Source organism: Pseudorca crassidens, chromosome 10 (assembly GCF_039906515.1).
Source record: "Pseudorca crassidens isolate mPseCra1 chromosome 10, mPseCra1.hap1, whole genome shotgun sequence".
In the NCBI taxonomy this organism is placed as follows: domain Eukaryota; kingdom Metazoa; phylum Chordata; class Mammalia; order Artiodactyla; family Delphinidae; genus Pseudorca; species Pseudorca crassidens.
The window spans coordinates 385,320-401,138 of NC_090305.1; the positions used below are offsets into that span (position 1 = coordinate 385,320).

At 42.2% G+C, this 15,819-nt stretch overlaps 1 protein-coding gene across 5 annotated transcripts in view; it reads right to left on the reverse strand.

The window, feature by feature from the left end:
* EXOC2 (exocyst complex component 2) overlaps window positions 1-15,819 on the reverse strand; it is a 156,274-nt gene that overhangs the window by 95,425 nt on the left and 45,030 nt on the right. For all 5 annotated transcript variants that reach the window (XM_067751838.1, XM_067751836.1, XM_067751837.1 and 2 more), the window contains exons 5-7: window positions 12,367-12,480; window positions 10,800-10,924; window positions 1,141-1,221 (exon numbers count right to left, since the gene is read on the reverse strand). In XM_067751838.1, the coding sequence (XP_067607939.1) occupies window positions 1,141-1,221; window positions 10,800-10,924; window positions 12,367-12,480 (320 nt within the window). The remainder of the gene's footprint in view (window positions 1-1,140; window positions 1,222-10,799; window positions 10,925-12,366; window positions 12,481-15,819) is intronic.

Below are 15,819 nucleotides of genomic sequence, written 5' to 3' on the forward strand. Positions count from 1 at the left end.
AATACCAACAACCAGAGACCAAAAAATTTAAAGTGCTGTTAAACTCATAAATTTTGGGATGAAATCCAAGTACTCAAATTCTACTACCAAGGAAAGCCTGTGTCAAATTAAAGCTTCTTTCTAGGAAACACTTTTATTATTAGAGCTATCCCCAGGTTTAGATATTTGTCATTGACCAAAACCTTTTTCAGGTTTTGGTCAATGACAAATAGATATTTACAAAAAAGCTCAGAAACTTTTGCTGATGGGACTAAATTAAGCTAGACGTGCAAAACTGACTTGCTATCACAGTCCTGCATTTATAGAATCACTAAAGAGCCGATGCCGAGGTTCTTAAATGTTTCCGTTATTCTCGAGCCTACTCTACTTCCTGGAGAAATCATATGCTATATATGCTTATACTTGAAGACTAGGAGAGTCCCCTGGGCGTTACTGCTCCTTGTCAGATGTTTTTACTACATACGTGGAAGAGAATAATTTACTTTTAAGCCACTAATATTATCATAGGGATTGATTTATCTGATGAGTTTCTTCTAAATCAGTAGGATAAGTAGCTGCAAGTACAGATGTCAGAAAAAAGAAGGGGAGGTGGACAGGGCCTCAAATTGCATGTATCAGTTTCTCTTGGCCTACAATTCCTACAAAATGTCTCAGAGTTGGAAACACTCAAGTATGCAGCTGCCTTAAAGTTGTTTTGGAAAAAGGTAAGGCACAAATAAATAGACAGCAGCTCGGTATCTGTCACTCTAGTAGCTGATGTTATCAGCATTGACGATGGCACGTACTTGAAGATGCTTTTTCAGGTTTTGGTCAATGACAATCTTGGTTACTGCTGCAGCATTTTTCTATCTTTGATGATGCTATTTATATTCTGGCCTCCTTTATGGTAACAAATTTTACTTTTTAAGAAGTACACTGGCTTGCTTTCAAATGATGAGTTCTCATAAATAAAATGCAAACAGAAAGAGAACATTCATTTTCAATGTTTTTATTTCCCTTTATGTTCATTAAATCACTACTATTTAGAAATAAATACTAAAATACAACTTACTGCCTTGTTCTGTGAAACCAGGTCCAAGAACTGTATCAAAGCGTGTTATGAAGTCCATAAATAGTTTTGGGTAGTAGGACAAAACTTACTGTTCAGAACATTCTCCAGTTTCTGCGTCATGGATCCTTCAACTTTTTCCGTTCCATCCGCTTCTAGTTTCTGATGGATGGCTAGAAAAAAGGATCTAGTTAAAATATAGGCTATTTTAATGGGTGGGAAAACATTACGTCAAAATGACATTTTTAAACAGCATAAAAAATGGTCATATTTTCAGTGCTAGAAAGAAGCACAAACACAAAAACTCTGCACAAACTCTGCAAAGTAACCAGCAGACACCAGTATTAAGTCATGGTAGTTTAATGCTATTAAAATAGTACATAATACACATACTTAATCATCTGATCACCAAGGCTGAGTGGTAAAGACGGTTGAATTAAAAACGAAAAGTGAGGCTTAAATAACTAATATCTTTGATATCTGGCCATAAGAAAGTCATTCTATTTCTCAGTTTCACCAACTACAAAATAGAAATACTACTATTTGATATCTATCAACCTCAAAATATTTAATTTCAGCCTTGGGATTTAACATGGCAAAATACATATTATACATATTCTATTTAGTCTGTAATTATTTCCCTGGAGGTTCTCAAGAAATATCTAGTAACATCTACCAATACGTCAATTTGTGGATGTACGAATTACACTGGAGTTGTTTGCTAACACTGACGCACATCTGAACGACTCTGATAAAGAGTATTAGGAAAGCGTTAATTTATATTTAAAAACTTTTACCTACTGAAGAGGAGGCTTTAAACAGCAGATCAGGCTTGCTCAGGTGACTCATTAAGAAAAATTTCAAAACAAATCTCCAAATACAATTGCAAATGCAAAACTGTGACACAGTAAAAGTAATAAAAATAGCAAGGCAAATATTATCGAGACATGACCATAAGCAGAGCACCATGATAAGTTTCTAACGCACGACGCACATCTGGTAAGAAGCCAATGATGAGCTTCTAATGTTATTTCTATTTCATAGATGGGAAAACCACAGCTCAGTAAAATTAAATAAGTTGACCAAGGTCACAAAGCCAAACCCCAAATTTGAGCTCAAGCGGTATGATCCCAGGACAAGAAGCTTCACCACATCCTGCCCACACTGCATGGACAGGTGACCCAAACCCCCTCAGCCTTTGTTTCCACATCTGTAAACTGGGAACAACAGAACTACTATGTCAGTGGGGAACTGCATTCAGTTGCAAATACAAGACTTCTTTCCAAAATAACAGCTGCTGAGACAGCCAGGATTCTATGCCTTTCCCGGACATGCTCCAGCACACACTCCGCTGCAGGACAGCTCACTCCCCAGCATCCCGGCAGGACTCCAGGGCAGCAGCACTCCAGGACATGAGCTCTTCTCTAACATTCAAACTCCTCCTTAGAAGGAACTGACAGGTTCTGCCTCAACCCACCAGTCAGGAGTGGCAGATTTACAGGGAAAAAAAGTCTGTCTAAGCAAAACTGATGGGAAAAAAAAAAAAAAAAAAAACCTGATGTGTGTTTCTTTAATCAATTACAATTTAGTTGGTTTCCCTTGACTCACTGGTTAGGGAATTCTGGGTCAAATGAGCTTTGAACATCCACGACTTCTTTTAATTAGTTTCTACTCTTAATCTTGTCCTTTTTTATACTTTTTTGTAAAACAACCTCAAATTTTGCATGAAACTCTAAAAATATATTACTTCTCTGTTGAAAAAAACACATTCATAGGAAGAAAAATATATATATTTGGGGGGAAAAACCAACTACTGCATTTTTAATTGTCTTGGTTGATTCAGGAATGAAAAGAGTTATTCATCTAATATTTTAAATTTGGATTATGTGATGACATAAAACATTTCCACATACCTTGAACTGATTAAGTTAAATGGAAAAGAACTTTCCTATCTTTAAGGAATGGAGATAAAAAAAGCCCAAATATTAAAAAGCGAAACTAGAAGGACGCCTATGTTTCAAACAAGCACATCTGTTCGCACTGCTCCTGAGCAAAGGCTGCTGTGTTTCTGACAGTCCTGGCTGGAAGGGAGCCAGTGGCCACGTGGCATGTTATTAGGTGGTCACCGCTCCCGGTCTATCGGTGGCAGTTAAGAGGTTACACCTGAGAGCTTCTGCTCGAATGCTGCTTCTAAGTCAGAGTCTGCGCTAAATGAGTCCCCAGCCACATTCTCTGCTACTGACAGGCCCCTCGCCACTCCACAGGTCCAGGCTGCTGCATGGCTCACAGCCCTGTTCTGCCACAAAGCGGCTTCCTGGGCCCATCTCCACACAGCAGACCCGTCAGGCTGTCAGCCAGCATGAGGACCCAGAGACACTAGGATCTGATAAAGGCAATCCTATTTTCCAGAAAACTAATGCAAATAACCCAAGGTCTGGGTCACTTGACCTTTTATTTTCTCTGAAAACATTTTTAAATAGTATAACTCAATAAGCAACTTGGGGGCTTCCCTGGTGGCGCAGTGGTTAAGAATCCACCTGCCAATGCAGGGGACACGGGTTCGAGCCCTGGTCCGGGAAGATCCCACATGCCACGGAGCAACTAAGCCCTTGCGCCACAACTACTGAGCCTGCGCTCTAGAGCCCGCGAGCCACAACTACTGAGCCCTCACGCCACAACTACTGAAGTCCGTGTGCCTAGAGCCTGTGCTCCGCAACAAGAGAAGCCACCGCGATGAAATGCCCGTGCACCGCAAAGAAGAGTAGCCCCCGCTCACCACAACGAGAAAGCCCGCACTCCGCAACAAAGACCCAACGCAGCCAAAAATAAAGTAATTAATTTAAAAAAACTGTGACCTTGATAAGCAGGAAAACCTCAAGAAAAAAAAAAAAAACTCAGTCCACAGTCACAGGCTTGTTACAGTTTCTCATGTATTAAAACTTAAATATGTGAAGCAGCTGAACACCATAAATCTATATTTGGGAAACAAAAAAGTGTATGTGCAAGTTCTACTCAAAGAAAAATCAGTTACTGAAAGATTGCCTACTGATTCAAAGAAATGATTTGTTTTATTGAACTCTGACAGAAGAATGTAGACATCGAATTTTCTAATTTCAATTTAAGAATTCATAATATTTATGTAAGCGTTTATATAACGCCATTAGTAGGTGACCACTAAGGAAAGGCATGAGTGCAGGTGGAGTCCCTCAGGAGTGTCAGGCACACGGCCACCCACAAGCTAGCTGCAGGCTCTAACCACCGAATGCTGTGACCGGCCTGGGTGCGGCAGGCATCTCAGGCTACACCAGAGACTGGCAAACTACTTTTGTAAGAAACACACTGTAAATATTGAGGGCTTTGGGGGCCACAGGGGGCCTCTGGCACACATTCTTCTCCCTGTTTTCTTAAACAACTCTTGAAAAACAGGCATGTTCAGCTCCTGACGTGTACAAAGACAGGTGTGGCCCAACTTGGTCGAGTTGCCGACCTCTGAGGATAATACTAAGATAGGACAGTAGGCAGGGTTAGGTTGAGATGTATTAATAACTCAGATTTATATAGAACTTTTCAAACATTTAGTTCTCTACTTCTTACTCTACCAAATTTTTATCAGAGTGGCTAAATCATACATAAATTACATCTAAATTGGTTGGGTACTCCATGAATTCTCTCCTTCCTCAGTTATACTGAAAACAATAACAACATAATTCCCACTACTCCTTCGAAGACTAGCAGGTACAAAGGAGCCCACTTAGAAAAGTGGGTCCTGGATAAGCGCATGCCAAGGTTATCTGCACCCCTCAACAGAGTGGCACCCGCTCCTGGAGCAGCAGCAACGCACGGACGGAGGGAGGGCCACGCGTGTTCTGAGCAGTACGCGCTGCCACTCTGCCTGGGCCTCCTCCCTCGGCGACCCCTCACCTAGCGTATATGGTAAAGAAGGCCAGGCCCACAGCTGTTCTCACAAGGAGCAGCTGATGGGGCTGGACCTGCCACTAAAACAAATGATTGGCCAGGTGAGGGTCAGAGGGACTGAGGAACAGCCGGCCTTTCCTGTAAGGAGGCCCCACAGGCACCACCGCAACGGGGGAGAACCTGGGCTTCAAGGCTTTGAGGCCTGGAAGGGAACAGCAGGGTGACAGCCACGGGAAAGGGAAGTACGCTACTGGGAATATTTTTGCAGGATATGGTAAAGAAAAAACTATAATAATGAACACACCGAGGTTAACATTGGCAGATTAGTTATGCCAGACACACTTCTTGCCAAATTCTAATTAAAATACTCATGGTACACAAAGGAATAAAGAAAACAGCATAAAACCTTAAAGGTAAATAAAAGCCATACGAGAAGGTAATTGCTGCCAACTGTACACTGACTGGGATGCACTGAAAAGAATCCTTGGACTGTGTATGAAAAAAGTCCACTACAGTCAAGAGAAGAACACGGCTGATATCAAAAGGGCAGAGAAAGGTATTTATCCAGCTAACTCTGTAACACAGGGTGGCCCAGACATGACACACCTGCAGACTTTTTCCCAAGTCTTCAAGACTACAGAGTCTCCCCTACTGTTCTCACCTCCAACACCCCTTTAAGGAAAGGACTGTTTAAGAACACCATTTCCCAGCACCCAGCACGCAGGAGAGGGAGGGAAATTAGCAGAGGGCTCCTCCCCTGGGCACCGTGCAGGGAAGCAGCAGAGGAAGAAGCCTCTCAGAGACACCCCAGGGAGTGACAGCTGACCGAGCGAAAGAAAAGTGTCAGAGCCTGCAGGTGTGAGTCTATAGGCTCTAAAAGCTCATCAAGTGTTGGGTAAAAGGAATAAAAACAAGACCTACATTCCAATATACCCTGAAAAGGTGTTTTGGGTTTTTTTTTTAAATAATTTAAGGCTAAACAAATATATCTTAAGCATTTAGGCAGAGAGAAAAATAAACAAGTCACCTACAAGTAATAAAGAATTACTCTGGCTCAGGATTTCCTCTCTGTGACACTAAAAGACCCTGAATCAATGTTTTAAAAGTCATTCTCTTATGGCCAAGAGGTTGTTCATGTATGAAAGCAAGAGACACTTCTGCATGCAGGAATTCAACAGATAACGCACAAGAGTTACAAAACAAAAGATCCGAAGAGGAAAGATGACACATACACAACTGGCAACAAACAGTAAAGCCAATGAAATGTATGTGTATAAATGGTAAATTTTAAGTAACTGTGGTAAATATGAAATTAAATGCAAAAGACAAGAATAAATCTAGAAACAGAATCATAAAATAGAAAAGGTAAAAAAAAAAGCAGCTAGGTCTATGACTTCAGATTAAATTAAGACCAGAAAAAAGGAAAGCACATGAGGAATGCAGATGTGACAAACTGTTGTCATGCACATCAGGAGTCAGAGACAACCTGTAACAAAATGTAAGACCATTTCTTCCAAATCTGCAAACAATATGGTCCATATAGCAGAGGTAAAAATGAAAAAAAACAATTATAGAACAAAAGTACAGAAGTTTCACTTATGATAAATGTACATGGCTTAAATTCTTCTATGAAAAGGCAGAACCTCTCAGAACGGCATAAAAGAATATAAATCCTACCATTTCTTGCTTATAAGAGAGAAACAAAATCAAAATTTCTCAAGGTTAAAAGGAACTTAATGCATAATATCATCAAGCAAATGCATACAAAAAGAAGGGTATGGAATGTTAATCCTGTACAGTAAAGAATTTAATCTTGCCCAAAGAGGGGGTTGGCCTTTGCCCTCGGCTGCTGGAAGGTCACCTCTAAGCTCTTCAAGCATCTTCTGTGATGGGGCTGCACCGCACAGTCTGACAACGTGGTTTATGGTAAGGGCTTTGGTCACTTGGCATTGGCTCGATCTGCAGAGGGACTGGAGATGGAGGTCAGCTGTTGGGAGTCAGCTCGTGTCTATGTGACAGAGTCCCGATAAAAACTCCAGACCCAGGCTTGGGTGCAACACTCCACGCCACCATCTCACATCACTATCAGGAGGGTCGGTGCCACATGACTCCACCCAAGAGGACAACCAGGGCTCCCTGTGGGTGGGACTGCCTGGCCCCACCCCAGGTGCCCTTCCCCAGGCTGAGCTAAGTTGTCTCCCTTCGCTATAATAAACCACAACTGTGAGTACACAACTGTTGAGTTCTTCCCGCTGATCACCAAACCTGCGGTAGTCCTGGGAAGTACCCAATTTTGCAGCTATTATTATTACCTTACAGTGTAATATAGTATCAAGAGAATCCAAGCATCAAAAGTTACAAAGGAAACATGTTTTACATACAAAGAAAAACTGACAGAATCAAAATTAAAGAGGGAGATTTGTCTGGCATGTTTATTATAAATAACCTAGACTTAAATAACATAAGTAATTAATCAGGCACTGATAATAATACACCAATCAGTGTGCCCTGAAGAGAACAGGCAGTTGCAGAAAACTGGTATCTATCAAGAAACACATTTTCTTTTCATAATATAGTTAGACTAGAAACTAACTTTAAAAAACAAAAATCCACTACAAACTACTAGATCAAAGAGGAAAATTTCAAATTTTAAAAACACAGAAAAGGCATAACTGAAGAATCAACGTAAACAAAGAAGTAGGACACACGCGTGAATGAAACTGGCGACAAGGGCCTATTACAATGAATTTTTAATGACTTTTCAATTATAATGTAATTCTAAAAGGCATGAAAATCTTAATGAAATAGAGAACTTCAGGAGAAAGCCAAACCAAAATCCACAAAACACAAAAAGCAGAGATTTCAAAAGTGTATCTATATACACACTGCCAGTGTCTATATATACACCCCAGGGTCTCTCTCCAGGAAGAATAGACACTAACGTCTCCTGATGGGATAAGATCGGAAGCACACACTACCACATGTAGCCACAAGGGTCAAAACTGAATCCTAACTGGTATCCAATCAGGTAAGTCCCAGCAATACAATGGAGAGTAAAATAAGCTAATGGCACCATGAGGAAGTAATGAGTCAAATCCAGAATATGGGATATCCTACAGGACAAACAGCCTCATGTCTTCAACAAATCAATAGCATGAGAAAAACGAAGACGGGTAGCGAAGGTGAAAGGACTGTTCTAGTTTAAAAGAGCCTTAAGAGACTGAAAAAAAACAAACAAACAAACAAATGAACTGTCTGGGTCTTATGTGGATCTTGGTTTGGACAAACCAAGTAAGTGTAACTGGGGAAATTTGAATTTGGGGCCTTGAATGATACTGAAGGATTACTGGAACTTTCTGAGCTGTGGTCACGCGGCTGTGGTCGAGTACGTAACATCCTTATCAGGGGACTCACACTGAAGTGCACAGGAGAGAAAGGTCGTGCTGCCTGAGATCAGCAAAACACAAACCAGCCAACCTCAAAACCTGCGATGAGGCAAGTATGGAAAAATATGACCTGTTAAATCTAGGTGATAGGTATATACGGAAGTGATGGTACTATTCTCTCTACTCTTAGCATGCTTGAAATTTTTCATAATAGGAAAGTAAAGCTAATTACCTGAGCAGATAGTTTATTAGCTCTTTCAATGTATCAATGCTCTCAAATTTCAAATAATTCCTAATCTACATAACCCACTTCACAGTACGAACATATACTCGTACAGATCCACATGATTCTGTATAACAGTAGCACCAAAACCTGACCGAAAAAGCATTTTTTAAAACTACAGTTCAATTTCAATTAAGACTACAGTTGAAAAAATTTTTAAAGAGCTACTAATAAAACAAATCAAATGCTAAAGTATAGTAAAATAATTACTCAGAGGAGCCACCTAACATATAAAAGATTTCTAGCACACACAACTATATACACAATATAATTCCAATTTTTTAATAGGCACTCATATAAGCTGAGGGGAAAAAAGACCAAAAGGAAATACATCAAAATGTTACTGTGATTATCCCTACAGTAGAGTTGTAAGTCATTCTTGATTATTTGTCTGTTTAATATTTTTTGTAATGTACATTTACATCAAAAAATAGAAAAGCTAGATATATGTATGTTTAAAATTTTCTAATTTACCATTAAAATCATTTTCTATATGCCACAGAGTCACTCGCTTATTGGTAGTTGGTCAGCATTATCATCTTTGCTAAACTTTAAATTACCAGTATACTTCTAGGACAAATGTCTAATAAGTGAGACTAAATTTAATGCACCAAATAAAATCTCTTGAAATCTGCCAGGAGTGAAGCCATTTACATAAGTAAAACCATAAATAAATGAATACAAGTATACATGTGTTTACAAATACATATGTTAAAAAAAAAGGGTGGAGGGCTTCCCTGGTGGCACTAGTGGTTGAGAGTCCGCCTGCCGATGCAGGGGACTCGGGTTCGTGCCCCAGTCCGGGAAGATCCCACATGCCGCGGAGAGGCTGGGCCCGTGAGCCATGGCTGCTGAGCCTGCGCGTCCGGAACCTGTGCTCCGCAATGGGAGAGGCCACAACAGTGAGAGGCCCACGTACCGCAAAAAAAAAAAGAAAAAAAAGGATGGAGAGAAAAGTCAAGCATGTTTTTGCTAAGGAAATACTGTAATTACAATAGTTATGAGAATTGCTAATCACATATGGCAAATTATCATGTGCACAGCTACCAGGCATATCGATAACTTCGTTCAACTCGAGAACACTAAACTCAGTTCATTTATGCTCAAGTTTCTGCTGCTGACATAGCACCACTGACAACTTAGAATATCAATAAGCACAAAGAAAGCAGCACAGCACACCATCAAAAAACGCAGGGCACAGAGACTTTATCAAAGTTTACCTGACTTCTCAGCTCCCTCCCAGGCATTCACAACTCACTCCTTCAAAGACCTAACTTCTACGTGCAGAGAGCTGTACCAGATGCACATTTAACTTGTCAAAAGGCAACCAAGCGTGTCTGGCCCAGGAGGAGAAGCGTTTTAAAAAAGCTAATAGGACGTCCGAACTTTAACAATACAAATTAATTTAAAAAACTAAGTCTTTCTGAATTGAGGAAGGTGTGGCCTCTTAGTCTACAGTTTGGGTTATAGGTATCTAGCTATACAGGTACTTAGTTATAGGTGTCTTTGTTTTTAAAGAGAATTGGGCTAACTTTTTTTTTTAATATATCTTACTTTTTACTAGATAAACAATAATTTGATTTTTATTAATTAAAGGTAGTTAAAAAGAAAAAAATAAAATAACCTGTCCAACATCTTCCCTTGAAATGTCTAAAGCCATACCATTTCTATTAAATACCATTTCCTTCACATGTAAGGATGAGTATGTGGGTGAGGGAGTTAGCTACCGTGCGGGGCTGGTGGGGCGATGGCTACAAAGAAGGGACACGTTATCACCAGTTCTTCCCAGACCAAACACACAATGGGTCACATCTACAGAATTAGTCCCATGTGCAAGATACTGATGGCTGTACAAGGATTTTTAAAATTCTAGAATTCTACCCTTGGGATTTAACTCCTTATCGTCCCTGGACACCAGACACTGCGGGGAGGCAAAGTGGTCTCCTACTTCACACGTGTCTGATGGGTGAGCAAAGCCTCAGGGACAAATACTTAAGGTACCAAGCCTTCAAAGAGATTCCAGCCCGGCCGCAAAGACTGACTGGTGGCCACTGCAGAGCTCCGCTCCCAGGGACACAGCCTCAGCATCACAGCCTGCAAACACTCCGTACGTGCAGGGCCTGGTGTCCGCGGGGAAGCCCCAGCAGATGGCTGGGGGTCACCTTACCTGAGAGGGCGTCCTGTGCCTCAAAGAAAGTACTGAGTCCCCCTTTCACGCACGCCAGGCTGCCCTCGCTCTTCTTGTTAGCCTGTCTCTTCAGGTGGGTGACGGCCATTTTGAGCTGTTCAAAACTGAAGTGAAATGAAGAAGCCACAAGAAGATGATGCATCAAGTGTGAAATACTGAAGCCTACCCTGGAAGGATACAGACTGATACAGTATGTAATCAGATGAAACCAAGCTTTCAAATGCTTACCTAGATCTAAACCTTTACATGTTATGAACACCAAAGTTACAGCAGCTATACAAGGAGATCTGTAGCCCTCATATGTCAGAACCCTGGGAAGTAAATACACATGGAGACATTCTTATAATCGACCCAAATCACACACAGGATTTGCCAGGTAAGGAGTTTTGAAGAGCGTCTCCCAGATGTGGAGACCTGGACCATGCAGTGCTGGGTGACAGGACTAAGAAGGACCCCCTGGACGTCCACTGCTATGCTCTGGACACAAGCTGCGCACGCTGTCCTCTTCAGCCCATCATGACCAGGCCCCGCCATTAACAGTGAAATTACAGAAAACCTGGGGGTCAACTCAAAATTTAAATAACTAAACAGATCACACTATTTCATCTTTATATCTCAGGCAGAGAAAAAACAGTCAGATCTCTGTATTTTAGAAGTTTTATTTCCACCTGAGCTAAGAAAATCTGGCTATGTAAAATGTTAACTATATTCTTGAATGCCAAGATGGCCCTACACAGAGAACAGAGATCAATCCTGAGATGGTGACAGAAAAGCACATCTATAATGTGAACTCAGAACCGTCTTCCACAAAGAAAGTGACAGGCATTTGCTCTAAAAATTTATCAGGCCAAATTTACTCTAGGTATATACCAACTTTTCCTGTTTTCTATAATGGTTTTCATCCCAATAGGTGAGGGAAGGATTTCGCCTAAGGTATATTTTAACAAGTTGGCTTTTCAAGAATACAAATTTTAAACACTAAGCCACTGATTTATTAAAACATTTTTACTAAATATAACTGTTTTAAGCCAGTCTTGCGAAAAAGTTACAGATCTGCTCTTGTACAGAGGGCGGGTAAACTATACGTAGCAGATACAAAGGAGGACTTTAATTGGATATATGACCCTTGTTTATTTTTTGGCTAATTTTAAGCCAAGTCTTTGCAAAATGATAAATAACTCATCTTCCTTTGCTCTCTGGTCAGGGAAGGAGGTGTGTTCCTCGTTTTAAAGCAGCACTCGAGAATTCTGTTACTTGAGTAGGGAGGGGGATCACATTCAGACACAGGACACAGCTGAGACTCCAAAGTTTTAATGGGTGGCATAAATAACGAAACATATAGAAAGAACATGATAGTAGGAAATAGGGGTCCTCTTGATTAATGATCCCATTTTATAAATAAGGAAACAGATACTCTGAGATGTTCACAAGCTCACCCGAGGTCAAAGGGCTGCTAAGCAGCAAAGCCAGAGGGAAACCCGCGTTACCTGAAGTCTGATGAGCTGCACCCCGTGAAACCACACGACACAGCCCAGCACCCACTAACCTGGTGTTGGAGTGGTTCTCTATGAGGTACCAGGCAGCCGAAAAGTTCTCACTTGTAAAATCAGCACTCATTCCAGGGAACAGCATTTCTAAGTCCTTCTGGGGAAATTTACCTCTGAGGGAGGAAAAGGTTTGAGATATATTTTGAGTGCTATTACTACAAAGATGTAACCAACAGTAATAAACGTGAATACAAACCATTACAATGATACATGATACATCATGGAGCCTACGTTTGCATGTGTAAAAAAATATACTTCCTACACCTCAGCTAACTTAACATATAAACTTTGACTGTATATGTAAGATAGGAAATTAGTTAAAATACAGAAATTACATCAAAAAAAGAATATAAGATTTTTTTTTTCTTTTTTTTTTTTTTTGCGGTACGCGGGCCTCTCACTGTTGTGGCCTCTCCCGTTGTGGAGCGCAGGCTCAGCTGCCATGGCTCACGGGCCCAGCCGCTCTGCGGCATGTGGGATCTTCCCGGACCGGGGCACGAACCCGTGTCCCCTGCATCGGCAGGCGGACTCTCAACCACTGCGCCACCAGAGAAGCCCGAATATAAGATTTAAAGAGGCTGAGTTGATACTTCACGAAATCTATCCAAACATGAAATCATTTCCTACTCAGTAGATAAAAATCAAAATTTGGGTACACTGAAATTAAAAACAGTAAATCAACTTGTTACAATGGTTTTTGTTCAAGACCTATATGAAAGTTGTTTTAAGACACACTGATGCCTGATGACCCCTACTGATAAAATCAGATCTATATAGTATCCATGTTTCTATGCCCACGTCTAGATCAATTTCAAGAAAAGCTTACACTACCTGACACTCCCTTATCTGTAGCTCACTTTCTTGCCCACATTTTTAAGGTCAACTTCTCGATCAGTTCATTTATCTATTCATTCAAACACGAATTAAGTACCTACCACAGGTGTCAGGCTCCACACTGGAGGTGAGCAAGTTGTGTCTGAGAGCAAACAGAACTGGGCAGGACCCGGCCCACTGAGGGCTTGTGAGTGAGCAGCCCTTACAGTGCCCACGCTCCGCCTGCAGAATGAAGTCCAAGCTCTGCGGTCAAGTCCCTCCACTTCCCAAACCTGCTTCTCTCTCAGGACTCATTTCTGCTACCCTAATCCTCGAAGCTGAAGCTCCAGCAACTTCAAAGGGATCACAGTTTCCTGCAAACATCCTGGTCGTTTTTACCTCGTTCCCCTCTGACTGAAATTGTTCCCCACCCCCATACGGGACACACAATTATTTTGTCTCTAAAATTTATTCAGTGGGAGAAATTATCCCCAGCCTGGAAGAAAAGGTGTGCAGGTCTGATGACTTCTCTGAGAGTCCCAATGCCACATTATCACAGACACAGCCTCATTTAAGAAGTTAGGCAGCCTTGTCCAAGGGCAACATCCCACCTCCACCCACGAGCACTGCCCGCTGGAGCCCTTCACCTTGCAGGTGACCAGTCCCCTTGGGCACAACTGGCAAAGGCCTGGAGCCCACTCTCTCCAGGGAGAGGGAGGTGCTCACCTGGGCTCGGGGGCCCTGACCGGGTGGCCGGGAAGCCCGTCACACCCTCCAGCAGCTCTCGCCCACCCTCCTCTTCTCTACTGGCTCCTTTGTCCCCATTCTCCCCCAGAGGGCAAGGGACACAAGTCCAAAACACAGCTCTCCACGATCTCCCCTGGAAACCCTGCATCTGGACACGGAGGCTGGCACCTCGGCCAGGAGGTCCCATGTTCCCTCCTGTTACACTCAACCTCTCTCACCACGGAGTTTTCCTTAATTAGGGGAAGAAAAGGTTTAACATGGGAGTAACAGACAAGGTGAGATGAGACTAAGGGAGCCGTGGATACCAAGCTGGCATCACCTGAGTCTTAGTAACTTGGAGACCAAGTCAACCTTAATCTTTCCTCACTGGCTTCAAGAGTGAAGAATAACTGTAGCCTCAATCTTCTTGGGGGATGTGTGTGAGCAGGTGTGCCTCTGAGTGTGTGCTCCACAGGCACGCTGGTCACTGTCACCAGAGTCTTTGAGAGGGAGTTGGAGAACTGCATTTTTTGAAGTTTATTTTGGTTTAGATTCTTCATGCTGGTTTGATACTTTACTTAGTAATAAAATCCTGTCACCTTTGGAAGTTTTTATCATTTTATTTATTTATACTTCATGCCTCCACGTTGGAACTCTGGGGGAATATATGGCTGAGTGGAGACTTAGCTGAGCCCCAGGGAGGCACCCAGGAGCCTTCCGCTCACTCTGAAAGGCAAGGGTCACGAGCCACAGTTCTACGTTCACCACCGGGAGGTATCTGCCCAGGAGCTGTCTAAGCTGGAAAGGACAGCCTGGTGCACCAGTGGGGCCTCATCAGTGCGAAGAAGGGCATGGCGGTCCACCTACTGCTTTTTCGTCAACGTGGCGCTCCATGTAGTCCTGAAGTTAAATAGTCTTAACAGAATCAAAAGTACCACAGAATCACCTGATACCAACTAAATCCCTGCTATTAACAGTCTTTATAAATTATTCAACTCCATGAAATTCTCACCTAACAAGGGTCAGGTCCACACTCAAGACACTGAAGATACAACTGACAAAAGAGCAGCAGAAAGGGCCTCTGGGAGCCAAACTGAGCTTCTCTCCCTCGCTCGGGCCCTGCAGCTTTACTCTCGTTGGGTGGTTCCTACCCATCATCAAAGCACAACGTGAGAAGAGTAGCTGGAGTTAAGTATGACAGGACAAAAAAGGCTCTGAGACAATGACAGCAAATAAAGCAAAGAGGCACCAAACGCAGACACGAAACTAAAAAATACAGAAGCTGTATGCCACAGTGAGATGGCTAAGGCCACGCAGTTCCCACAGGTCTGACAGCAAGTACTACTCAATGGGTTTAGTTTTAAAAAAAGAAAAAAACTTTGTCTTCCTGTCTGGCATACTGAGATCAAGGTCCACCCACGTTGTTGCAGATGACAGGACTGTCCTCCTTCTCACGGCTGAGTAACGTTCCTGTTTTCCTGAGTAACAATGCGAGCCTGGGCACCCACACGTACAACTCCTTTAACCCCCTGTCCGTGGATGCACACTTAGGTTGTTTCCATATCTTGGCTATTGTGAATAAAGGTTGTTCCCATATCTTGGCAACTGTAATTAATGCTGCAAGTGAACACGGGGTGCAGATAACTTTGAGATCCTGTTTTCATTTTCTTTGGATAAATAACCAGAAGCGGGACTGCTGGGTCATATGGTAGCTCTATATTTAACTTTTTGAGGCCCTCCCTGCTGTTCTGCACAGTGGCTGCACCAATTTACGTTCCCACCAATAGCGCAGGAGGGTTCCCTTTCCTCCACACCTCTTCCAACACTTGTTATTTGTTGTGAGCCATTCTGCCAGGTGCGAGGGGATCTCACTGTGGCTTTGCTTTGCATTTCCCTGATGGTTAGTGATGCTC